General features: G+C 43.3%; 2 protein-coding genes across 6 annotated transcripts; one reads left to right on the forward strand and one right to left on the reverse strand.

Moving 5' to 3' along the window:
• Positions 1 to 11009: 11009 nt before the first annotated feature.
• Positions 11010 to 14194, forward strand: LOC136491047 (pentatricopeptide repeat-containing protein At3g53360, mitochondrial-like). The gene has a single exon (XM_066487252.1). The coding sequence runs from the start codon at positions 11098 to 11100 to the stop codon at positions 13396 to 13398; it is 2301 nt and encodes a 766-aa protein (XP_066343349.1). The 5' UTR covers positions 11010 to 11097; the 3' UTR covers positions 13399 to 14194.
• Positions 14195 to 14314: 120 nt separating this feature from the next.
• On the reverse strand, positions 14315 to 20266 carry LOC136491058 (UDP-xylose transporter 1-like). 5 transcript variants are annotated; one of them, XM_066487272.1, is made up of 9 exons: positions 20045 to 20266; positions 18887 to 19009; positions 17610 to 17775; positions 17293 to 17477; positions 17157 to 17224; positions 16728 to 16860; positions 16288 to 16449; positions 15413 to 15685; positions 14315 to 14602 (listed from the first exon to the last, which is right to left on the reverse strand). In XM_066487272.1, exons 3-9 carry the CDS (start codon positions 17722 to 17724, stop codon positions 14516 to 14518), a joined length of 1023 nt encoding a protein of 340 aa, XP_066343369.1. In that variant the 5' UTR covers positions 17725 to 17775; positions 18887 to 19009; positions 20045 to 20266; the 3' UTR covers positions 14315 to 14515. The 5 variants fall into 5 exon arrangements, with proteins under 5 accessions (XP_066343369.1, XP_066343367.1, XP_066343368.1 ...); XM_066487270.1 differs by having other exon boundaries at positions 18887 to 19015; XM_066487271.1 differs by having other exon boundaries at positions 18887 to 19073.
• Between the last annotated feature and the right edge of the window lie 6701 nt (positions 20267 to 26967).

A 26967-nucleotide genomic window follows, 5' to 3' on the forward strand; every position in this document is an offset into this window, starting at 1 on the left:
AGGGTTTAGAGATTTCGGTGGAGAGCTTGGCTCAGACGAACCTCGTGTTAAGAGCGGACGACCCCCACCTCTTTTTACAGTGCAGTGTGACAGGGGCCCTCCAGCCATGGTGGGCTGGGCGCCCCTGATCAGGGAGCGAATGAAAGGCCCAACTGGGCCGTTGGGTCCAGTTAGGATTAGAGATCAATCTAACAAAGAGATGTTAACTGACAAATCGTTTATGTATAACCCATAGAAAATGTATCATATTTGTGCACTATGATAAAATTGAATCTTCTTATCCTCCTGAGAGGACATATAGTCCAATTTTGCTGAGATATATGTGTGTCCTCTAACCTTAAAAGTGATATGAAAGACGTAGGACACAAAGGGCAAAAGAAATAGGAACTGAAGGACCTACCGTGCATATGAGGAAGCAGACTGCATTGGCGCAAGGGCTGCCCCTCCATCTCTAGCTTTGGTTGCACCGTGCGTTATGCGGGCGGACAACAGCGGCGGCGAAACTCGACCTGGGGAGGGCTCCGACGAAGGCTCTGCCAGACTAGTCGGGCCATGCGCCGGAGTGGCTGCCAGGACAGGATGGCGCTGTGGGGGCGGTGGACGACAGGCAGGGGCGGCGCACAGCAGGCTAGGACGCTGGAGGGTGCAGGGGCGGCACGGGTGCGATGCAAGGCAGGTTGGGGCGACCGATTCCTCATAGTTTATTTCGTCCTCGCGGGTGGGCAGCGCGAGGCATGTGGAAGCTTCGAGATGAGGCAGATGGAGGGAAGGGGCATGGCAGCTGATCGGATGGCCGCGTGGCTAATCAGACGGACTGAACAAACTGGTGATGTGGAAGCAGGAGGTGTTCATTTTGGTATACAACATTAAGGGAGTATATGGTAGATTAATCTAACATTCCTAGTCAACCGTTGCAACAAACACATGGAGAGAAACCGCGGTCATCGGCGGAGGCACAGGGTATGCCAGATATGCACTGACATACCCTGCGGCACCGGTGAATATACTATTATATATACGTATGAGCATTTGTATTTGTAAAAAAGGAAAAAACTTACCTGGAATGGATCACGCCACCACGAACGTCCCACTTGAGGCGGCCCACGCAGCAAAGAAGGCGCTGGTCACCCACGAATGGATCACGCCACGAAACGCAACACAGGCACACGTAGGCCCACACGGCAACACTGACCACACGACGAACGGAGCGAGTGGGCCTAAACTGCTTTTCCCTAATCTAATCTCGATTGGAGGCGACGGCTGGCCGGAGCGAGAGGACGGTCACGACGCCGCCGGACACCCTGACAGCCTAACGCCTGAGACGCGGTGAGTACACCACACTTTCCCAGTTCCCCTAGTCTAATCTCTTGTGCTATTTGATAACATCACAATTAATAGATTATTTAATTATTTAGCATCGTGATTTTTAATATTTGTGCAGTAATGAAAAGAAACACGGATATTGCATCTCTTTTTCAAAAGCATGCAGCGAAGAAGGTGGTGGCGGCAGTTGCTACATCTAATCGTTCCTCAGATCTCTGATCCAGTTGAACATGTAGTCGAAGAGCAGACTCATGTAACGCCCTGACCCGGGAAGACGGCTAAGGCCCACTCTACACGTTAAATGAACCGCACCTGCTAATTAACTCTCTTGCGCTTTCGTTCTCACTTCGCGCAAAAGGATCAATCCGAAGTTAACAGCCTCTCAGGTCCTGGCTTTTAAGCTTGTCTAGCGTTAGTTCATTTCCGATATGGGACTAAACTGGGAATACAACGCTGATGCTACAGTACCCCAAGCTACGACACCTCATCACTATAGTGTCATGAATTCGGTCTGGCCCAACTAGCCCAATGGGCTAGGTCTCACAACGCATGAGAGAGTAATTGAGGAAATTGTTTCTAGCTGTGGCAATGACAAGTGTTGAAAGGGTATTTTCTCCCATGGTTTTAGTGAAAACAAAGTCACGAAATAAGATGGGAGATAGCGTTTTGAATGATTGTCTGGTCATTTTCATTGAGCAGAATATTTTCTTTGAAGTCAGTGAAGATGATATAATCAAGATATTTATGTCCCTTCAAAAACGTCAAATAAAACCCTCAGAAAAATAGCATCGTAAGTCTCTGATACTTATTATGCCTATATTTTAATTATCGATATGACTTTTGAACTATTTATATTATATTTAGTAGATGGTTTTAACTTAATATATGAATTTAAGCCTTATTATGTTACTTAGTGCATATATACCAAATTACGTTGTCAATTTTTAAATTATTACTGAATTGGTAAAATAAATTTACCAAATTATATATGAATTTTTTTGAGCGGCATACCTTAAACTAAAATTCTAGATTTGCCACAACGGTCATCCATCCATGGCCATGTTTGGAGAACCCATCTGAATCGCGGACCGGACACGCATGTAAAAGGAACTAAAAAAGGAGCATTGACCTCTTCGTGCTCTTATCGCCCCCGAACATCTTGTTTGACTTGCTGACATCGAGGCCCTGGATCCAGGAACAAGAAGCCAGAGCAATCCACACGGACACGGAGAGGAAAATCTTGGAAGCGTTTTTTTTATGGGGACGAGAGGGCGCAAAACGGATTCAGATTAGCGCGTACTCCTACGTAGTACAAAAATAGGAGTACACGAAAGCACCAACAGCTCCTCTTCTGTGCAACAGACATCTCTGCAGGTTGACTTTTGGAGCCATGTTCTGGAGGGAGACAAAAAAAAATGGTGGTCGTTCGGATACATCGTGTCGTCGGCCTCGAAACAGCTGCGGAAGCCGGAAGAAACATCTGCGACCACGCCTTCCCACGTGGCTGGCACATGAGCAGACACCGGCGCCGGTTCGCTTGGGCGCGCCCACGTGCCGCGCGAGGTCGTGAGGCGCCCGGCGCATTGCTTGGATCGCGCGGTCGTGCTTGTGCATGCATGCATGGCCGCGTCCAGGGATGAGAACGCTTAATTCGCTCTCGTTAGAGCAACTCCAGCAGATGCTATTTTTTATTTTGAATCCAGTTTAGATAATTTGTGGTATAAAATAGACTCCAACAGATATTGTATCTGGCTTTCTAAAATACCCAGCCGGCTATCCCATGAATTCCGCTAGGTAAATAAAGCAAACCTACGACGCTCGCCATCGCTCCTCCCGCGCGATTTCCCGGGTGCGGGGAGTCCTTCCCGCAAGAGAGCGCTTCGCGTGGCTCTATTCTCCCGACAACCCGCCGGTACACTGCTTTGTCTGGTTTCGACCCTTCCCGTCCACAACTACCGTCGTGCTCTATGGTGTCGTCGCTTCCCTCTAGGTGCCGGTGCTCGTCAACATTGTCATGGATACGCAAATTTATGTAGCTGCGTGCCTGCGTTCGCCATCATCCTCCCTGTCCCCGTGCCGCCCCAGTGCCCCACATCCGCCGAGCTGCAGGAGGAGGCGGTCATGGCGGCGCACGGGTGACGGTGGAAATAGGCACAGCTTAACTAGTCATCAGATCAGCCGCACCCGCACCAGGGGCTCTGTGGAGGCCGCCGAACTCTGGCGCCTTGTAGCAAACTCGTATGCTGCTGGTTCTGCTGGCCACCGCGCTGCACCTGCACGGCTCCAGTAGTAGCAGACTAGCAGCAATGCTGTTCTTTTAATAGAGTACTAGGCTACTACTCCAGTAGAACAAATCGAAGAGATCAGCAGCTAGCTCTGGAAATTGCAGTGATCAGACTTGACAAAGTTCATCTATATTGTGCTGGAATATATAGTTTTGTACTGAGCCATGTCAATGATCTGTACTTTGCAATGTCATCAATAAGAACTCTGTAAAGGAGCTGCTTCTAATGTGAGCACGATGAAGATGCTACTACCTGTGTTTCAGGCACCATCACGGTAGTTTGCCCGGTTGGGATTTAGGCAGGTGACATCGAACTTTTCAATATAGAAGATGAGAAATAGCTAGGCTGTTGTAGAGTCCTCTTCTTTTAAGGAGTTTTCTATTTTACAGAATAGCTAAAATATGAAATTTGACAACTAATTTTAGATAATCTCTCGGAGATGCTCTTAGGATTAGGTCATGTCATGTATGGCTCGTTGAATTGGCAATAATGCCGTGCACCTCGTACCACCTCGTACGTGCACCGTGCATGCATAAAAGGCTCGTGCACGTACGAGGGCCATATACAATGAGAGACGCCATGTGTTTTTCCATGCGGTGACGCGGCGCGGATCGGGCGACGTACCTTGCGGTGCCAGGGTGCATTGGTGCGCGGCGCGGACGGCGACTCACGCGGCGCGACGGAACGATGCAGACTTGCAGAGAGGAGATGGACCGACACGTGCTGGCTCTCCTTACGCACGACAACACGACATGTTTGTGTCCACTTTCCTTCTCTCGACCGACCATCGCTGCACCTGCTTCCATGCTGTGCACATCAGCACACATCCGTGCTTCCATCATGTTACCACGGGGGGATTCACGTGAGCACAGAACACACCGCTAGATACTTCTCCGTTTTATACGTGTTGTTTTAAGTGAAACGATACTGATTTCTGAAAAAAATCCTTACAGTTTTACAAAATGTAGATTATATATTATAAAAGTGTTTTCATATGAATTTAAAAACATAAATAATATATTATGAACTTATATATTTTTTTAGAGACCGATGGTCAAAGATATAAAATGTTTGACTTAGAATAAATCTGATGTGACATGTAAATAAAAAGGATGGAGTATTTGGGTACATTCGAATATATTTTAATCTAAAACATTTTACGTCCAAAAAACCAAAAAATAATTAACAAAAAATTATGACAAATATATGCATGTCTGTTCCACTCGCAATCGACATGATAACATGCCGATCATATATAAATAATACAAATCATGGCAACATAAGGTACAATGTTATACCCTGGGGTAAAGCTAGTGCTGGAGGCACCAAATGCCTCGTTGCTACTACTTGGGTTCATTTCATTTTTTTAGAATTACTCGGAACAACGTCAACGCCCACAATACGCACGCATATTTATCCTTATGAACACACGTACATAAACTCTACCCCATGAGCACCTCCGAAGGACTGATGTAACACCCGGTTTCAAGGACAAAGCCGAATGCACACCATATGTGAGCCCTGGTAATCAAACCTCACATATAGCTACAAATAAAGGGGCAGTATCAATTCACGATGCTTAATATATAACGAACTTAGCAAAAGAAATAACCTTAGAAAGTAATCAACGGATAGACAACTCTGATCTCCGGGTGCAGACTTCACTCCCCTGGATCCAACTGACTGGTTGATCACAAGCCTAACTCCTTCAGACTCTAGCAAACTGATATCAAGCCTGAGGTGTGGGGAAAATTGCAAGAGTGAGTCCATGTCGAACTCAGCAAATATAACAACAAGGTATTGTAATCCATAACCACATGATCAAGTGTAATTGAATAATGAATTGCACATAAACAATTCAAATGAACATACAACAATTTCCTCAGTTTTCCGGGCCGCCCGTATCCGTGGGCACGGGTAGTATACCAGTTTATCAAACTCTGCGCAGAGGTGTACACTTTCACTGTGAGTCGTGATTTGCCCTTTCGCCCGAGGTGATCAGCCTCTTAACCCACTACCAAGGAAGGCCGGCAGGGTTCACTATGAAGCCTTTCAAAGGTTCCGTCTAACCGGGAAGGGCCGCAGGGTCATCGGATATAGGAACCCCCTTCCAAAAAAAATAAAAGGCCGCTTCCATAGCTAGGCTCAACAGGACAGAGGCTGTCCTATACCCAACTCGCAGTATCCTCTAAGCCGGCTGGAAAAAGACCTCATACTGAGCTAAAGCCAGAGCCATATAGCCCTCACAGTTGTACTGTAAATCCCAGCTTTTGCCAAAGGATAACATTCATCATTTATGTTTATATCACATTTCATTAAATAAGCCCAAGATCATGGTCATAGAAAGAAAACCCAAGCTATACTTGCCTTAGTCTTGCTTTACACCCAAAGCAACTTGCTTCAGAAGCCTCACTCTATCTTCAATTCTGCAACTTCTGTAGCTTCGGTACTCAGCTTCTGATCATCGGCGCTTACCAACAATTCTGGTTCTACTCGCGGATCAAAGCACACCAACAAACATACAAGGAAACAAAGTAGACTAAGAACAGCAGAGCAAGAGCTTTAAAACAACGTGCTAAGAGAGTGCTCGTTGCTACGGTCAAAGAAACGCAAGAAACACCGATAACCGAACTATCTTTAAAAGAAACGACTAACGGAGTTTTAAATTATACAAGAAAAGAGATGACTACAAGCTCGATTAATTTTAGTTAAACAAAATCAGAGAGTGGTTATTAGTTCAGATTAGTCAAATCATAATTCAATTTAAAAGCCAAGTTAAATCTAGTCATATGTTACCTATCAATTTTGTTATATATTTAAGCAAATTAAACACTAACTTTGAAAAATAAAAGGACATGTGAAAAACCTACTCAAACTACATATCATGCGGCTTAAGCTAAATAACTTATAACTCAAAAGTACATTGATGATAACAATTAATCATATTAATATTTATATATAAAATACCAAAGTATAAAACCTATATATTGATTTTTAGTTATGAAACTAGTTGCATGTATATATAAATTAAACCAACATGTTTAACTATATATGGAAAAACATATTAAAGTCATTTTAAATTTACTTTACAAAAGAAATAAATATTTGAGAGCATCTACGTCTAATATATGTAATATGGTTAAACTAATCATATTTTAATGTATAAACTAGCATGTATTATTTAACCAAAATAAACTTTAGCTTTTCAAAATAAAAGAACATGTGAGAACCTCTAATAGAACTGTATCTGACGTCTTGTTAAACTAAGCAAACTTATAATACATATATATGACTTTTAAATTGGAAAACTAGTCGCAGGCATATTAATCCATTTAATATTCTATTTATAAAATTTACAAGCATGTAACATGATTAAAGTCATTGCTATCATATAGTTTACATCGGCGTGGTCGCAACACAAAAAGAATGGAATTACAACTCTACGTTGCTTTTAATTAGAAAACAATTAAATTAGTACTAATCAAATTATATTTAAATCAATAAATTCATAATTGGGTGACATAAGATACGTTAGTGCTACTGCTTAGAGCGCGACTTTACGAAACTAACGCGACAAGAACTACTCGAAACGGATTTAAAACGAAGAAACGGAGATTAAGGACTAGGTGGCAAACTCGTAATTACATCGTCTTGTACCTTGTGTCATCCTCACGATCTGAGCCTGAGCATGGTGATGGCCTGCTGCTAACGTGCGCAGGGGGAGGGGCTTGGGCTGTTGCAGATCGTAGCTTCCTTGCCCACTGGAGAGGCTACTGCTATCCTCGTAGGGAAAGGAAGGGGCCTCAGTCTGGGATTTTTCATATAGAGAGGAATATAGATATCGACGAGCTCTGAAGACATAAGATGAACTCATATAAGAAGATAACTTTGCATTGATCTAGAAGGAAACAGGTAGAATTTTGAATAAAGAAATAATTGACGCATGATTGAGTATACGTAGATGAGGCATGCATGTGTAGACGTTTGCAGAATAGGATGGAAATCTTTTTCACCAAAAATTGATTTCACGTGAGCTTTGGTTCTCCTGGATCTGAGTGCGCAGCAACAATTCACCACTTCACGGATAGCACCAAGCCAATGAAATCTCGATTCGCGTGGAAGAGCTAGCTGCGACAAATTTTCCTCTGACTAGAACACGACAGCAGCAAGTTGATTTCTCCTCCTCCCGCCGTGCGGCAGCAGGAACCCAATTGCTTCTGTAAATGGATCAGGCTTCGCCTCCGCCGACTCGATTAGGACTCCGCCTTGGACTGACGCTAGACGTCGAGTCGCCTACTGTAGGGCATGGAAAGAAAACACAGAGACTTTTGGCGGCGGCGGCGGCGCATGTATGATCTGCACGGCATCTAGGGCAGCAGCTCGCTATTTATATATATAGACAAGCGATGGTCATATATGTGGACGTGGTGATGGAGATTGACATGAAACTGCAAGTGCTATTTACGGACAGGCATGACGTGCTTGATACGGAGTCCTTGGCTTACACGGCAAATAACCCAGATAGATTGGGGAAAGGAAAACAGAGGTTGATCATTTGCTCTGTTCTTGAAACAGCTGGCTTCGCTATCTATTGCATATATGATCTGTATGTGTCCTCTCATCAAGGCAAGGTGGGGTGGATCAACGTGAGAGAGAATTGTACAGACCTATTCATTAGTCAAGGAAACCTGGTTTAATATAGATTAGAGTTAGAATTAATTGTTTTTAGATTTAATTAATTTCACGAATAAAATATTTTTAGAAAATCCAGAATCAAAACCTCCAAAAATTCAGGGAAATTCCTCGAGATATCTTTGAAACATGAGGAACCCAAATAAAGTATTTGGAGCTCATGAAAAGATATTTTAGAGCATTTAAAAATTAGATTATGCTCACAAACAAGTGAGAACAGGTTCCGGAAAAAGCCAAAGAAATTCCCGAGGTATCCATGGAGATAGGTTGATGAATAGTGAGCAGGAAGGAGTGATTTGGATTTCATGGAAAAGATTTTAGGATACTTCTCAAGCAAATATTAAGTCGGAAAATAAGGAATTTGATCGGTGAGAAAGACTAAGAATTGCTGGAGAAAGAAGATTGACTTACTAAACGCATTTTTAAAATCTTTTCTCACAACATGAAATAAATCAACAACCAAGCATCACATCAAACAATAGCTCGTCAAATTAATTTGGAAAAGCTTGAAAATTCACATTTTTCCTATAACTAAGTTTACGCTAGTTCAAACTAAGATTGGTAAATTTTATCCAAATATCAAAACATTTATTTTAATTAGTGTTTTCTATGCACAACCCAAAATTAGAAATTTTGGGGTGTGACAACTGAGCCGGCGGATCTCAAGATTCATGAAGTCACCACAGGCGCCTCGCTGTCGACGGGGACGTCGCCTACCGCTGAAAGCATAGCGCCGTTAAATCCTGAAATAAATCCAGCAAAATGCAAGCACCTGTGCCAAGTCGAGGACTTGAACCCGGGTGAGCAGGTTCCACCACAAGGAACCCAACCAACTGATTTATGATCAGTTCGCTAGGTTCATTTCATTGACCAACCATGTTTGATGTAGTCGATTAATAAAGGGTGATGCAGGGAAGAGAGGAAGTCGTGTAATCGCCATCCGCGCCATGTAGTCAAAGACGAGCAGGGGGGCGCCCTTTTATAACAGAGGAGGAGCAACATGTAGGGGACAAAAACATGACATCGAGAAAGATTCCATCAATTAGTCCAAGTGGCAACATGTAGGGGACAAAAACATGACATCGAGAAAGATTCCATCAATTAGTCCAAGTGGCAAAACCAGCCCACCCGGCACCATATCGTGTCGGAGCGAAGCGGAATGGGGTGGACCGAGCCCTACACGGATCGCGAGGCGCGTGCGTTTTGCACTCAATTTTCGTCTCTCTCAACCTCACGGATGCTCATAATTACCACTTATTTATGCTAAGTCTATTTAGTCAAATCTTATATGTGACTAAGGCAATTCCACCTAGCATTTTATTTGAGCCTTAAGTTTTATTTGATTTTAATTAAATATAAAATTTAGCAAATCCAAATTAAAATCCGACGCACATCTTTGATGCCATTGTCATAGTCATACCACTACTCAATCAAAATCCGAGACACACATTTGAGGTCATACCAATACTTTTGTTTTGGGAAAAAAAACGTTGTAGGTTGGGAAAAAAATATCTACCTCCTTTGAAAAAAAAACTGTTGCAAGGTTAGTATCTGCCGCATACTCATGTGCCGGCCCAAATCTAACCCTATATGCCTCAAGCACAAACCATTGCAGTGGCGTTTGAATAATGGGATAGTCAAGGTGGGATAGGGAAACGGAGGGTTGTGTAAATAATTTCCCACGTTTGGTTGGTGGGATAGGGAAATGAACTGGGTTGAGGAAAGAGAAATGTGGCACTCATTTCCCACCGTTTCTATCCCACCGAGAGGGGTGGGTTATGCGCGGGTTACGGCGTTGGCGATGAATCGGTCGGAGCCGTGGCCGCCAACTCGCGCGTCGCCACCGCGCGCCGGCCGCCAGGGGCCAGACTGAAGCTGGATTCGCGCCTATCAAGGTGCCCGTTGCTCCCCTCGCGCGGCCGCGCCCCCGGGGACCTGCACAGCTGCCGCTCGCGGAAGCAGCTGCTTCACCCACGCGGCTGTCGTAAACCGCTGCTGGCCTCGCACCTGAGCCACCGCCACCGCCTGAGCTCCTCACCTCGCTCCCGACACGGAGCCACCCTCACTTCACGCTCAGGTCCCAGGAGTAGCCGTCAACTCACGCGGCGGCGGGCGCTCGATTTGCTTCTGTCGGGCAGAGAGATCAACGACGTGGATGGGGATGGGCGGCGGCGTGCAAGTAGCGCCGAATCCGAGTCCTCTCGGCCCGGATCCGGCGTCACCACGCCACAGATGCGTGCGGGATTGTGGGGTTGCTGGATTCTCCGAGCAGATGCATGTCGTGCTTTCGCTTGGCGGCTTCCGGCGCCTACACGAGTACTACTTCCGTCCGGTCCAGTAGGTCACGAGTAAGCCCCGTTCGCTTCGAAGAATTTTGGAGGAATTTATGAGAGAAAAATACTCTTCTGGATAAAAAAAAAAGAAGCGGATCAACAGGCCTAAGGTGAAAGATAGGCAAGAAAAATATGCTCTTTTTTTAATAATTGACCTATCCCAAACCAAGTATCAAACACCGGTATGGGATAAAACATCTATAACCCTAACCTAAACCTACCCCATTATAACCCATCTCATTTCCTCGACCCAAACCTCCAAACGCCACTGCCTGTGTTTCATCGTGTCGAGCCATCTTGCACTCTCCCCATTGCCGGCTTGCCAAACCCGAAAGAAATCCAGAGCCCAGACGGCCCAAATCATGACATCCACGAGCCAACCGCCGTCTGGGAGTGTTTTGTTCCCGCCGCGGCGCCCATCACCGCCTGCAGCTCGTACTGCCAGCGGTCGCCGGCCGCCGCAGATGCAGAATCCCAGCGGAACCATCCTCCAGCTCTACCACGCGGGCCGGCTTTCCGCCGCGCTCCGGGCCTTCGAGTCGCTCCCCTCCTCGCTCGCATCCGCATCCGCCCCCGACCGTCTCTCCCCCGCTGCCTATGCCGCGCTCGTCGCGGCCTGCTCCCGCCTCCGCTCCCTCCCGCAGGGGCGCCTTGTCCACCGTCACCTCCTTGCCTCCTCCGCTAGGGACCCATACCTCGCTCACAACACCATTCTCAGCAACCACCTCATCACCATGTACGGACGCTGCGCCGCCCCAGACTCTGCCCGCGTGGTGTTCGACGGGATGCTCGACAGGAACCCCGTCTCCTGGGCCGCCGTTATCGCGGCGCATGCGCAGAACAGCCGTTGCGCCGACGCCATGGGCCTCTTCTCCTCCATGCTGCGGTCAGGGACCATGCCCGACCAGTTTGCACTTGGCAGTGCGGTCCGCGCGTGCGCGGAGCTTGGGGACTTGGGCCTAGGGAGGCAGGTGCATGCGCAGGCCATAAAATCGGAGAACGGAAGTGACCTGATCGTGCAGAACGCACTCGTCACCATGTACTCCAAGTGCGGCTCAGTTGGGGATGGATTCGCGCTCTTTGAGAGGATTAGGGACAAAGATTTGATCTCATGGGGGTCAATTATTGCCGGGCTTGCACAGCAAGGTTGTGAAATGGACGCACTACAAATTTTCAGGGAGATGATTGCTGAGGGCATGCATCACCCCAACGAGTTCCATTTTGGGGGCGTCTTTAGGGCCTGCTCTGTTGTTGTTAACAGTTTGGAGTATGGGGAGCAGATTCATGGTTTATCTGTCAAGTATATGTTGGACCGCGATTCATATGCAGGTTGCTCATTAAGTGACATGTATGCCCGTTGCAATAAGCTTGACTCGGCAAGGAAGGTGTTTTACAGAATTGAGTCACCTGATTTGGTTTCTTGGAATTCCTTAATAAATGCTTTCTCTGCTGAGGGGCTCCTTAGTGAGGCTATGGTCCTGTTCTCTGAGATGAGAGATTCTGGTCTGAGGCCTGATGGTATCACTGTTATGGCTTTGTTATGTGCGTGTGTTGGCTGTGATGCTTTACATCAAGGTAGATCCATCCACTCGTACTTGGTCAAATTAGGTTTAGGCGGGGATGTTATGGTATGCAATTCTTTACTCAGCATGTATGCAAGGTGTTTGGATTTCCCCTCTGCAATGGATGTCTTTCACGAGACACATGATCGTGATATTGTCACCTGGAACAGCATTCTTACTGCTTGTGTGCAGCACCAGCATCTGGAAGATGTATTTAAGTTATTCAGCCTCTTGCACAGATCAATGCCAAGTCTGGATAGGATCAGTCTAAACAATGTTTTGAGTGCTTCTGCTGAGCTGGGTTACTTTGAAATGGTCAAACAGGTTCATGCATATGCCTTCAAGGTTGGACTGGTGGGTGATGCAATGCTAAGTAATGGTCTGATTGACACTTATGCTAAATGTGGAAGTTTAGATGATGCCAACAAGCTCTTTGAAATAATGGGCACCAGCCGTGATGTATTCTCTTGGAGCAGCTTGATTGTTGGTTATGCCCAATTTGGTTATGCAAAGGAAGCACTTGATTTATTTGCCAGGATGAGAAACCTTGGAGTCAAGCCAAATCATGTAACCTTTGTTGGTGTCCTCACAGCATGCAGTCGTGTAGGACTTGTTGATGAAGGCTGCTATTACTACAGTATTATGGAACCTGAATATGGCATTGTCCCAACGAGAGGGCATTGCTCATGTGTCCTTGATTTGTTGGCACGTGCTGGGAGACTAAGTGAGGCGGCAAAGTTTGTTGATCAAATGCCATTTGAACCTGATATTATAATGTGGAAGACTCTGCTAGCCGCTAGCAGAACACATAATGATGTCGAGATGGGGAAGAGGGCAGCAGAAGGTGTTTTAAATATTGATCCTTCTCATTCAGCAGCCTATGTCCTTTTGTGCAACATATATGCTTCATCTGGCAATTGGAATGAGTTTGCAAGATTGAAGAAGGATATGAGAACCAGCGGAGTCCAGAAATCACCTGGGAAGAGTTGGATTAAACTCAAGGGCGAGCTGAAAGTCTTTATTGTGGAAGACAGATCGCACCCAGAGTCTGATGAAATGTACACAATGCTGGAGCTAATTGGATTGGAAATGGTAAAAGCGGGTTATATCCCAGAACTTTCATGTCACTCATGTAAATATGTTAGTTCTGACCACACATATTATGATTTGCTGAGCGAAGAAATGTTAGCTGAATATGGTTGAGTCAGGTCACAACAGCCATTGCTGATTCCCTAGTTTTTTCTTTTACCATGTCACAAGGTTATTTTTGTTGATTGCCAAAGGAAATCAAGGTTCACTAGAATTGCACCACCAAATCTCGATAAGGTACTTGGTGCTTACCTTTGTGCTGCATTTTGATGATTCAGTAACAGCATGTTGTGGATTTCCCTTTCCTAAATGAATGGAAGAAAAGGTATGGTGTTTTACCAGAAATTATCTGTTTCTTTGGTTCCGGACTCTGGTTTCTAGTTGAAAATACATGAGGGAGAAATGTTTTAACATTGTGGTTGAACTGTGTACATAGTAGTGAATCTGTGGAGGAAGCTACTGAAGTTGATGCTGCTGTTTCATAGCTGATGGCAGCTTCTTCTGCCGCCCCCTCAAACTCTGTAATGATTTCTTTTGTAATCTAGTTTCGAAAAGATAGCTGATGGCAGGTTATACCTGTTTGAAGTGCCACATATTTGTGTTGAGTAGGTTTCAAGCTAGTGAACAAGACACGTGAAGTATCTGAATTCTTACAGAATAGTTAAAACCTTTGAATTTTTAATTTACTGTTCAGAAGCCCTGCCTTTTATGGGTAGCAGCTTGCTAGTACACTGCCTGAAAGGTGTTCGTACCAATACATTTCATGCAAGCAATTGTGATGATACATCTCTGATGTAGACCACTTTTACATAAATGAATCCACTTGGAGTAACCGAGGCATAATATTTTATCCTCCGTTTCTTTCACCTTGGAATTGGAACTGATTCTGATGGTAGACTGCTGATTTTATTGTGTACTTAGAGTAGCAGTTCAGAAGTGATCTATGGAATGTCCTCAAGATTTATTGTTTGATTTTGTTAGACTAGCTTGGTAAAGTAGAGAACTACATTTGCTAAAGTATAGTTTGAGATCTGCACTAGTAAAACTTCAGCTGGAACTGCTGTGTGTAGAATACAATCAAATAATAATCTTAATGTCAAAATATACATTCTCTACAAATTTTAAAATCTTCCTTTCCTAAAAAGGAAATAAAAAAAATGAAAAGAATGGCTCTCCAGGTCCATTAAATTCGAAGGGCAGTTCATACTAGACCTAAACTACAAGAAAAGCCTTAGCAGTCGTGAGATAAACCATTTGCTTTCTTGGTGTCGTTGCTGTCTTTAGTTGCCAAAAGTGGTTCAGCCTCCTTATCTGGCATCTACATATACATCACCAAAAACATCAGAAAGGGTGAACTGAAAAAAGGTTGTACATATTAAATTGTACTTCAAGGACGATTTGGCAATTTTTGTTGCATATTTCATAATGTAAATTATGTTGCAGGCTTGCAGCTGTGTTGAGCATATTTGATATCCCATCCAGAAGCTAAAATAATTCACTACACATGTGCTTGTAGCACACATCATTCCCTAAACATTACAAGGTCCAATCTGGTTCACAGTATTGGAGGCGCCATAATTTTTGTCTATCTGTACCATAGTACCATACTAATGCTTAATACTGATTCTGATCAGCGTGCTAATTCTATTCAAATCTAAAGTAATTTCATTTTTTTCAAATCAATGTTTATTTCATCGTGGTTATACCAAAATAGAAGATTCAACCACTACTGTATTTAATTTGATGAAATGGACTCTTGATTATTGCTGCCGAGTATAGTAAGCAGGAGAGTCATTGGCACGGCTGTTCTAGTCTTACACTTCTTTTATTCCATAAAAAACTATGTCTATGATAAACATGATTATTTTTTTTGAAAAAGATAAATATGAATTATAGGGCCTGATTGGTTTGCGACCAAAATTTGCCATGCCGAAGACTTGGCAAGCCAAAGTTAGGTAAAAAATTGCCATAGATTTGGCAAACCAAATGTGAGAAGTTGACAAGTTTTGGTTGCAAACCAAATAATAGCCATAAGCATAGCTTGCCAAATCTTTGTCTGGGCATATTTTGGAAGCCAACCAATCAGGCCCATAATGCATGTTATTCAAGGATTGGAAAAAAATAAAACCTGTGAAACTGGCAGAGCATCATTTGCTGACTTCTTCTTGCCCTCTCTTACAGAGAAGTAGGAGTACAGTGCCATCCCAAATATGGCAATTAGAATGCCCAATGCGTTCCTTAGAGTGAAAGGATCATGTAATAGAGTGTAGCCAAATGATAGAACCAGACATGTCTTAAGGTGACCAAGCACCTGGTATGTCACTGGGGATGTTGTTCCAATCACAAGAAATGTACTGAAGTTCACAGACACCGCAATCAAGCAAGATAGGACAATGAAACCCTGCATACAATTCATATAGAGTGGATCATTTTTCATTTCATTGTCAAATTTGAGGTATACATGAGATTCTTTTCCAATAGGCAAGAATATGATAAGAGAGTAATACCGACTTGAAAATGCTGTTATATTCTAGCAATATCTGCTGACGCCATTGTATGCTTGATTTTATTTTTAATTCTGTAGGTTACCGAACTGAAGGGCGGGCCTGGTGCAAGCGGTAGAGTCTTACCGCCTGTGACCGGAAGGTCCTGGGTTCGAGTCGCGGTCTCCTCGCATTGCACAGGCGAGGGTAAGGCTTGCCACTGACACCCTTCCCCAGACCCCGCACAGAGCGGGAGCTCTCTGCACTGGGTACGCCCTTTTAGGTTACCGAACTATTTTACAGTACATAAAACATGTTTGCGTTTAAAGCGCTTTCACATGATTAAAGATCTACACACACATCAAATACCAATTATTTTCTTAGCAATCTTGCAGGTCTCAGAATTTTAATATTCTGCAAATTATGGAATTGGCTGGTTGTGTGTCTTAAATCAATTGAATTCCCTAAATAATTGCAAGAATACTATTTCATGTATTTAGGTAAAGTATTAAGATCATACCAGAACTGGAGCAGAGTATTTGTGTGCAAAGACACTCCGGTTAGTAAGGAGTTGATCCACAAAAGGACCAGTTGCAAACAGAATTGCCGCCTGGTAAGGCGCAGATTGGTACAGAAGCTGCGTTGAGGAGACCTTCAACCTCTTCTGTATCGTATTTGTGAGCTTCGTTCAAAAAAGATTTGGTTAAGGATTAGCATGTGGCACTGGTATATGAAGGATGTGGCAGATTCATGCCAAGCGATTCATAAAGTGGCTCAAACTAGAAGGTCTGTAAATAGCTTATAAGACTTTCAGTACTGGGTCCTTGTATGTTTTTTTAGTAATGAACTACTTTATCATGTACATTGCAATGAGAAGTGGGTTAAAAAGAACTAAAAATATTTGCTTTCACCTTACAGTTTTGAGACTATTGATTACTGTATTACTATAATGTAGGATACAATTTGGCCAACACAAGTGGTGGCAATGGCGAGGCCAGAAAGGACGGACCCAAGCAGATTTAGCTTGAGATCAGTAACTGAAGCAATTCCTACTCCAAGAAGTAAGACCAGAAGAGAAAGCTTGATACTCTCGCTGCACATCATTGAATTGGTATTAGCTCAGTGAAAATAACAGTTAATACCACAGGGACCATTTAGGCTCAGAAAATGATAGACATATTTAATCAATCATTTGACCCAAGAGTTTATTTGGAAATATCTGAAACTTAATTGTTCTCCTGAATCAAAAGTACAAAATGGATCAGAAGATTTCAGTGTTTTATTCCTCAAAAAAGGATTTCAGTGTTTACTTAAGTTATTTTCTATCATTCCTTTGACTGTAAATGAGGTCCGATATTGTGAGAAAATAGCTCAATTTATATCTCGAACCTGAATCTTTTCTTCAAGAAGATAGTCTCCAATAGCACAGTGAAAGGTATGATCGCCAATTTTGTCATCTGTAGAACATACTAAGTTTAATGTATCTGCTCATGTTTTATATTAAACGGTACCTAGACGAGCTTACCTGGTAGAATCCAATGGAGTTGAATCCTAAACTCAGGTTGAGAAGGCCAATTGACGTGCCATTCAGCAACCCAAAGAGTATCACTGTCTGTCCATCAATTGCCTTGGGCTCGAAGAAATGTAAGCGCTGTGCCACATGGAGGGTGCAGAAGGTCACCATCAGATGCCAGCTTGTTAATGTTGTAGCTGCATTGGTTCATAAACAACACAAGACAAGTCAACATCACACTCTGATAAGTATGCAAATTTGGTGCATCCATGATGTTTTGTTATTCAAGGTCCATTGATGCATGGAAAAACAAAGTATGTTGTACTAACCGAATGGAAAACCAAGTGTGCTGATGAGAGCTTTGTTGCAGATGACAATGGCAACTGAAGATGCAACAGAGAGTGCAAGTGATCCGATCACACCAAGCTGGAAACCAGCTGACATCTTGACCAACTGGTGTTTCTCTGCTTGTCTTGATGTCTTCTGAATCCAAATCTGTAAAGAGTAGTCTAAGGTATGCATACTAAACTTGAGAAAATAAAGGCATATCAAGTTCATTCCCTGTGTCTGTTTGGCTTGAACTCATTGCTATTATACAACCATAGTCTTTTGTTAAAGTGATACTGGCCATTTGTTATTATGATTTAGTAGTATTGAGCCATTGGTGCCCTAAATTCACTTGAGCACAGAACGGGTTGGATGGTTATTAGCATTTGACTATAGCATCCTTGTTGCCAGAACCCATGCATAAACCCATTGATTTTCGTTGTAGAATGCAAGGGGTGGTCATAATCTTAGCTGGCCTAAGCCCAATTCATGAACAAGAACAGTATATGGTATCCTTGAATCCCCTTTATTGCTGGTTATAGGGAAAAGGGATTGCATTTGTTCAATCTGGTGGAGATTCTCTTATACGCGTCACATGGACATCACAAAAACGTAAGCCTGGCACTTGGCTTGCCGCATATAATATGCTCACACCAAACAAGGTTAATCATGACCAAGTTGGTCATCACGAACGAATCACATAAAGCAACTAAGGCTAGTAACACCCCATACCCCCACCCACCCAACTGCAACCGCGGCCGCAACATGCATCAAGGGGCAAATCAGTCATTTTAGGATGAATGACTAAAGTTTAGCCTAAAGTTTAGGGGCTAAAATTTAGTGCATGGCAAATGGATCCTGCAGAGTTCGTCTGACTGCACATGTATATGCTGCTTTTATCTACCAAATGACTGTACATTGTACCCGACCTTACTTTTGAGTCAGTAGCTAGCCTTGTCTTATATGGCTTGTCCTATATTTTGGAGAGCTGGAACCTACTACCTACTGGACTGCTACTGGCCCTCAGATGCTCAACAAACAGGTGGTTACAGTTGCTTTCAAATGATTCATAAGATTACAAAAAAAAAAAAATGATTCATAAGATGACCGGAATAGAAGAAACTGAACACATGCATGGTCTTATGGTTATCCAATCCACCTCACGCTTCATGTGTTTGGTGGTCACTTATTATAATATATATTAATATGTTGCTTAAGAAGTAGCTTTGCATGGTTGGTAAGATCCAAGTGGTTGAGAAGGAAATTTGTTGGAACTGACCTTTTGTTGTAGTGGAAATGGATGGGAAATCCTAATGCATCAATCTCCGTGACAGAGGACTATGCTCTCTTTAGATTGATTCTTATTTCCTTCTGTTGCCAACTAAGGCCCTGTTTGGTTGAGCTGTGGCTGTGACAAAAAGCTGCTGTGAGCTGTGAGCTGTGGAAAAGCTGCTGTGGGCTGTGAGCTGTAGAAAAGCTGAAAGCTGTTTGGTTAAACAAGTATAAAATATACCTTTTATCTTTATCTCTCTTGAAACAACTATGGAAGAGCTTTTTATTCCACCAATTTCGAAAAGCAGAAAGCCAAAAGCCAAAAGCAGGGTCAACCCAGCTTTCAAAAATGAACTACGGAAAAGCAGCTGCTTCTGAAAAAGCGTCCTCCAAAAGCAGCCCCTTTGGTTGGGCTTTTGGCTTTTGGGGCCAAAAGCCAAAGCCAAAAGCCCAACCAAACAGGGCCTAAATTGATGGGAATTTGCAACCCAGATCAATTTGTCTTTTTTTAAAAAAAAATTATAAAAAATCTGCCAATACTAAAAAGCCTAAGGTAGGGAGCTCATGTTGATGCAGATGTACGGGCTGAAAGGCTACTTGCATCTAACATAGCTAGCATTGCCGTAAAGGCATGGGCAATACAAGTATGCTTTTCCAGATGAAATAATAGCCACCCATAAAACGATGACCAGGGCCCCTAATATCATCTCGATGCTTTGGGATTCCTGATCTATTGCTTTTGTGTGCATTTTGTTCACATATAGCGTGGGATCAACAAAGGCACATGCTAATAGCCTACCGGACCAGGTTACTTTCAAATGCCTATTTCGTTAATTAATAAAAAGAACTTTCAAACTCCTACCGTGCTAATAACAGTATAAGCAAGACCGTGAACATATATCTTAGAGAGAGAGAAAATCCACAAATTATCACGAATCAGGAGAAAATGAGAAGGATGTACTATGCTGTTCGGGTGGCTTCAGATTATGACAATACAAGTATACTTTTATAATGATAATAATTACTTCTCTGAATCTAGCCGGACAACAAGTATATTTTGATAATGCGCAGGCTTGTCAACAATCAAGTTTATGAATTACATTGTCAAAATTCAAAAGGCATAGAATGAAGAAATGAGCACAACAAATCGAAACCAGATACAAACCTCTTGTCACCGAGTCCACTAAGCAGAAATCTAGAACCGACTAAATAAACATGGGCAGTGGGAAGCAAACAGCATTGATAGATAAAGATCAGACGACAGTCTGAATGAACTGATGCTTGCTTGAGACTTGAGCTGTCGTAGCAACCTCTGTCTTCCCCTGCTCCCTGTTCCTTCCTCTTGTCGATGTTCCAAGGAGAGAGAGAGAGAGAGAGAGGTGGCTGTTCGCTTATGAAGAGGAAGAGGAAGAGAGGGAGGGCGACGCACCTTTATGTCCAGAGTTTACAGGGGGGAAGGTGCAGAGGCGCGCGCGCGTGTACGGTGGGCGCGGTTAGGCTGCTGCTTCGCTTGGATTGGATGCTGGTCAGTGGATGCTTCCTTGGCGAGCCTACAAGGCATCGTGCAACATGCCACCATGTTGTTGCTACTGGTGTATCGCGTAGGTACACGCATGCCGACCAGCAAAATGTTCTAGATTACCCGGCCTTGCATTGGGCCACCGCCAGCATAGAAAACGATGCTAGGAATAGTGAGGGAGTTGGTGCCGGAAAGATGAACCGCGACGTTGCAGGCAGGGTGCAGTATCGTAGAGGTGCAGCACGTCGAGACCACGACCATTTTCACTCACTGCCGAGTTTTAACCCGTGAGCGGTGGCAGGGTTAACAAGTATACTCTGTGGAGGTGTAACTGTGTCTTGTTGCCATGTTGTGGACAGTCAAATCTCTCTAATTATCAGCACCTGTTGTTACTCCGTGATGTACGGACTGATGAACCTTAGAGTTGACTGTAATGTAATAACCCATTGGACCATTTGTGGGAGAAAATTCGCATTGTGTGCCAAGACCCAAGAGTAAGAAGACTTCTGCTGACTGGTGGTTTAACATGTTGACACATTGTCCACCTGTTGTTACTCCGTGATGTACGGACTGATGAACCTTAGAGTTGACTGTAATGTAATAACCATTGGACCATTTGTGGGAGAAAATTCGCATTGCGTGCCAAGACCCAAGAGTAAGAAGACTTCTGCTGACTGGTGGTTTAACATGTCGACACATTGTCATCAGTCAGATCGCTAATTGTGCGTGCCGCTTTCAGTTCTTCGAATTCCCTTGCGAAAGAATGTTTCCATCTCCCGTGGCGTTTTATAGTCCAGTTTTTTTTTTTATTATTATTATTATCTTGCCCTGATCTGGCACGATGGTCACTTGCTTTTGGTCACCTCTTGCCGTCACTCTTGGTTCCTTCTGCTGGAGCAAACCACCAGAGCGTATTTCTTTCCAATTACTTTACTTTACAAATGGAGGCAAGGACAATGCGAAAAGGATCTTTTATCTCAACCGGCGGTGCGTCCAATGTATATAGCTCGCGAACATCAGAGCCTTGACATGAGTTCGCGCAACCAACTGTAACTTCAGTTCTGGTTCACCTGATAGGTTTCCAGATCACAGAGACAGTGCAACAAAAACATCCCACCATTTGCAGCTCATACCACTTTCTCGCTCAAAAAAGTTAGCAATAATCTATAGATTTTCTAAGGATCCTGCAATAGAACAACAACGCTTAGAAAGTAATGCAGGTGGTGCATCAGCTGAACCGAGCAACAGTCAACCTGCCAGATGCATCATGAGAGGGCCATTGCGACCTAAACCAACAGAGGTACATCCACCACTCCGAATAAAAATAAGCCACGCTAAAAAAAAGGACCAAAGCTTGCTGTAGGCTCCAATAATTGACAAATAAAAATAAGAGCTGGTTTTCGGCACCTTGTTTGTTTTGTCACTTGGAGCACAAGGTTGGGAGGGAGGTGGTGGTTGTAAATAAAGCATGGGGGTTCCTGGGGATGCAAGCAAAGGCAATGGCCCAACAGCTAAAGCCGGAATGCCCCGTTTGGTGAACCTTCGGTCTCACTTTTTTTCTTGTGCCTGTACCGACGACCCCACAGCCAAACGCGCTATGTCTCTACTCCAAACAACCTTTTCGCAAATCCTAGCGGTTTATATTTTGAATTGAACTAGAACTCTAGAATACCCACGTGTGTTGCTGTGGAAATCGTAGATAAAACTATACTACTTATATTTACTTATATGAATGAATAAATATCATAATACATGTTAGACTCTGATATGGAGTACTAATATATGTTAGTGGATGATTTAACACTCTGATATGGAGTACTAAATATATATATGTTATTAGCTAGTGATGTGGTTTGCTAGTGTGTATAATCAAGATATAATTGCAAGTGCTAGTGGATGCTGATATGAACAGTTTGTATGGCTTTTTTTATGATACTAGAGGGGCCCAAGCCCCTACAGGAGTTTATTGAAAAAACATAGTTACAAAAAATTACAAAGCTACAGACTTACAGAATATCGGCAACAAAAAAAAACCAACAGATCAAGAGACAAAGAAGGAGCAAAAGAAAATGAGAAAGCTATCCTTGACTCTAGTTAAATCCAATTTTGTATCCATTGATTGTACATGAGGTACTGTCTCTGCTTGCTCTCAGCAAAGTTAGAGCCAATTCTCTGTTAAAAGAGATCTTGCAGGTTTGGATGTTTGGACCAACTCCATTGAAAATTAAGTCATTCCTAGCTCACCAAATGGTCCAGCACATTAAGATCACAACATTCAAGTAGAAGTCTGAGTTTAACTGATCTCTGAGCATAAGAATCACTTCTCGGAAGGTTATCTGTGAATGAGTATTCAGGTTTAGGATACCCCAGCAAGACTTTGCAAATGGACAGTCCTGGAAGAGGTGAAAGAGGGTTTCCTCAGTTGCTAAATGACATAGCTCACAGTTATAAGTCTCCAGGTGTATATTTTTTCTTTGAAGGATATTTCGTGTACTTAACATGTCCTTTAGGAGCAACCAAAAACAGACCTTGTGTTTTGGTTGGCAGTATGTTTTCTAGAGCCATATGAAGACAGGATGTATAGATGATGTCCTACCAACCTTTTGTAAGCCTTTGATGCAGAAAATTGTTTGAACCCCAAGCATAACTTCACAAATCACTATCAGTATTTAGATTTAGATTATCCAAGAAATCCATCAATGCCTGTAATTGGGAGAAAGCCTAGGCTGACAGTGGCAGGCGAAACAGATGGTTAAGCACTTAAGCTAGCTATTAGCCAGGGCACTGCTGACTGCAGGGGCAGAGTCAAGGTGGAGCTGCCAGGGGCCATGCCCCCCCCCCCCCCCCCTAACATCATAACAAATGAATTTACATAGTACATAATTTAATAATCTATATTTATATTAGCAAGATATAACAAAAAAAAATCTTGTCATATATATTTTTTGATATCCTTTGAACAATAAAATCACATAAAATACAATTAGAATATAATATTTTGATTTATTTAAACTTTTTTGCCTGCCATATTAGGACACATTTAATGAATTTTAGGCTTTACCAAATATGTAGTTACATTTCATCATGTTTTATAATTTACTGAATCCGTACTTAACTAGTAATAACAATCAAAGCTCAAAGTGCAAAAAATGCACCTTGAAAAAACTAAACAGATGAGCTATGCTCAGTTCGTATATATCAAAATTTTTTGACTGGTCCCTCTTATGTATAATTCCTGATTACGCCAATGCCCATACCGCCGTGTTGGCAAACAGGACTGGGTTCATATCGGCGATCATGATGTGATGAGAGGAGAGGAGCTTGATAACGTTGGTGTTGTGGAATGCTCACAACAGCTTGATGGCTTGATGGGGTTGGGGTCACCGTGTAGTAGTATATATAATAACGAGGTGAGGTGAGGTGAAGGTAGTGACGACCATTGATCCATGCATGCATGCAAGTACATCCTATCATGCTAGCTAGCAAGCTAGGTTGTGCAATTAGGCGAGTTTGTGCTATTGCAAAGAAACTCCTTGGGATACTCACTCACATTATCGTCGTCGTCGTCGTTGTTGCTGCTGCTGCTGCGGTGGCGGCGGCGGCGGCGGCGGTTGTTGTTATTGTTGTTGTTGTTGTTGATAGTAGAGGCAAGATTTTATATATTGTTGACATATACACATGTTCATTCTTTCTTATTTTCTCCATAGATAGCCAGCCACCTTTATCCTTATCATTGTTTGGGTTTGGGGAATGGGCATCGCATTGAGCAGGTACCCAGTCCGGACGGCCGAGGCCGAGCAAGCATTTTTCTGTCCAACCACACTCGTGGGAACACACGGCTAGGCGAGGTTGGCAAGATATTTGATGCAGACAAACTTCACTCGGCACCTACTCAACACTTACTTAGTTTCTTAGACCTTACTCGACACTTACTTAGTTACTTAGGCCCGGCCCGGTTTGGGAAACAGTTGTGAGATTATGGGTTTTTAGAAAGAGCTTCACGCTCCTCTGACATAGAATGAGGTGGGATGAAGATGCACAACTTTATCTCACACTTCTTCTTTATCTCACACTTGTGGGTCCTCTTAGCTTCCAAAATCCAAAAAACCTAACACAGCCTAAACGACGTGCGCTTCTTGTAGACAAGTCGTACTCTTCCCTCTCTTTTCTTTTCACTGCTAGTGTCCATCCTCTTGCTGCATGATTCATTGGCATGGAAATATAATTGATGTTGTACGTCCTGCTCTGGCATGGACTTGAGGGTGCTGTGACGGACGAGTAGCTCCATGCGAACCTTCTGCACTACCCTATAAGAGCGAGTATAATAGCAGGTTGTAAGCCGACTAAATGCTGAGGTGGAGGAGAGAGGGGAGAAGAGAGAGGAGAAGCGGGCTGTAAACTTACAGCCGGCTTGGGCACAAGAACCAAGAAAGTCTGTGAGAGAGACAAGTGGGCCATGTATTAACTGTAAAGAGCCAACTACTATATGAGTGGGCTGAGAGAAGGCTACAAGAAACCTTACAGCCAACAAACCGGTTGTATTATTAGCCTTGTTCTAAATCTTGCAAGGGCAACGATGACGTGGGCGGGTCGGCTAGCAAGCTAGCTTAGGTCGCCATTGGATCAACGCCCACCGATCCGCTTGGCACATGGCCAGGAGCCTGAGAGCATTAATAGCATGTACTCGGTCCATTTATTAGTATAGCATTAATAGCATATACTCGGTCCATTTATTAGTATAGTCGTAACCTAAAGTGATGTTTGGTTGTCCCTCTCAAATTTTAGTCGTTGTCCGATCGAATATTTGGATATATGCATGTAGTATTAAATATAGACTAATTGCGAAACTAATTGCATAGTTTACGACTAATTTGCGAGACAAAATTTTTAAGCCTAATTAGTCCATGATTTGACAATGTGTTGTTACAGTAAACATGTGTTAATGACGGATTAATTAGGCTTAGAAAATTCGTCTCGTGGAGTACCGATAGATTATGTAATTTATTTTTTTATTAGTATCCGAACGCCACGTACAACATTCTCCCGACACACCTCCTAAATTTTAGTCACGGGATCCAAACACCCCCTAAATTCAACTGCAACAGGTACTTCGTGGACGTCTCTCACCTTTTTTGTCGAACCCAGGAGGCAGAGCCAGGGGGCCATGGCCCACATAACATCATAACAAAAAAAATTTAGGTACATAATTTAATAATCTATATTTATATTAGCAAGATATAACGGAAAGTTCTTGCATATATATTTTTCGATATCTTTTGAACAATAATATCACATAAAATACAATTAGAATAGAATATTTTGATTTATTTAATTTTTTTGTCTGTCATATTAGGATACATTTAATGAAATTTTAGGTTTTATCAAATGTGTAGTTACATTTCGTTATGTTTTACATTTTACTGAATCCATACTTAACTAGTCATAACAATCAAAGCTCAAAATGCGAAAAAATACACCTTAAAAAACCTAAACACAGTTCGTGTATATCAAAAAAATTTGATTGGCCTCCCTATGTATAATTCCTGGCTCTGGCTGAGATACTATTGCTTTTGCTAAGGCCCTGTTCGTTTTCCCGGGAATCACCCCCAGAAAGAATTCCCGGCCAGAATCGTTAGTCAATTTGTATAAGTTTGTGTTAGCTGGAATGATTCTATGTGTCATTTTGCTGAAAACGAACGAGCCCTAAAGGAGAACGAGTCAGGGAACTTCAGCTTTGCTGCACGAACTGGACCAGCCATCCAATTATCCTCCCAAAGCAAGCAAGATTGTCCATTATGAATCTGCACAACTGTTATATCTTTTTTTTTTCCAGAACTTCATATTAGCTTTCCACCAAAAACTGCCTTTCTTTTGTAACCCTGGTAATTTACCATTGGGGTAACTTCTCAAACCAAGGCCACCCAAGGGGTTTCCACTTTGTTGAAGAATTTGTGAAGATTTTTCATCAAAAGTGCTTCATTCTGCTTTTTTAGCTTCATGACTCCCAATCCCCCCATCCTTCTTTGGTACTGTCATCATTTTCCAAGCTGCTTTGGAAAAATATAAGACTTATTTATATAGACATGCAGTATAGATATACATTGCCGTTTCAATTTTTTGCGGTCGATTGCTTTTTGGAAACTAATGTTCGTGCTCTGGCCCAAACTATCATCTCATCAGCTCGCAGGTCCCCTCGAAGACGATCAGTCGATCACCCATTAATAAACGGAGAAGGCGACGGCAACACACGGCAGGCAAACCCAAAGCTCTCCCACGCCATCCCCGTGCAGCCCAGCGGTATTCAGGCGGATCTCCCGTCCGTCCGCCCGCCAGTCGCCAGAGCTCCGGTTGATTAGAAACCGACGTCCGTAGTTCAGGGGTTGCCTTCCGTTGCAGCCCAGCGGCGTGGCCTCGATGGCTTCGCGTTCGCCAGCTGGGCCCAGGGGTCGCGGCGGCAGGGATCGTGATCGCAGCCTCACGAGGCCCTGTCGACTTTCTGCTCCGGGTCCCTGCCGGCCGGGCCCGGGCGGTCGTCGGGTGCGACGGCGAGCGACACGCGGATGCCATGA

The sequence above is a fragment of the Miscanthus floridulus genome, chromosome 11 (assembly GCF_019320115.1).
Source record: "Miscanthus floridulus cultivar M001 chromosome 11, ASM1932011v1, whole genome shotgun sequence".
In the NCBI taxonomy this organism is placed as follows: Eukaryota; Viridiplantae; Streptophyta; class Magnoliopsida; order Poales; family Poaceae; genus Miscanthus; species Miscanthus floridulus.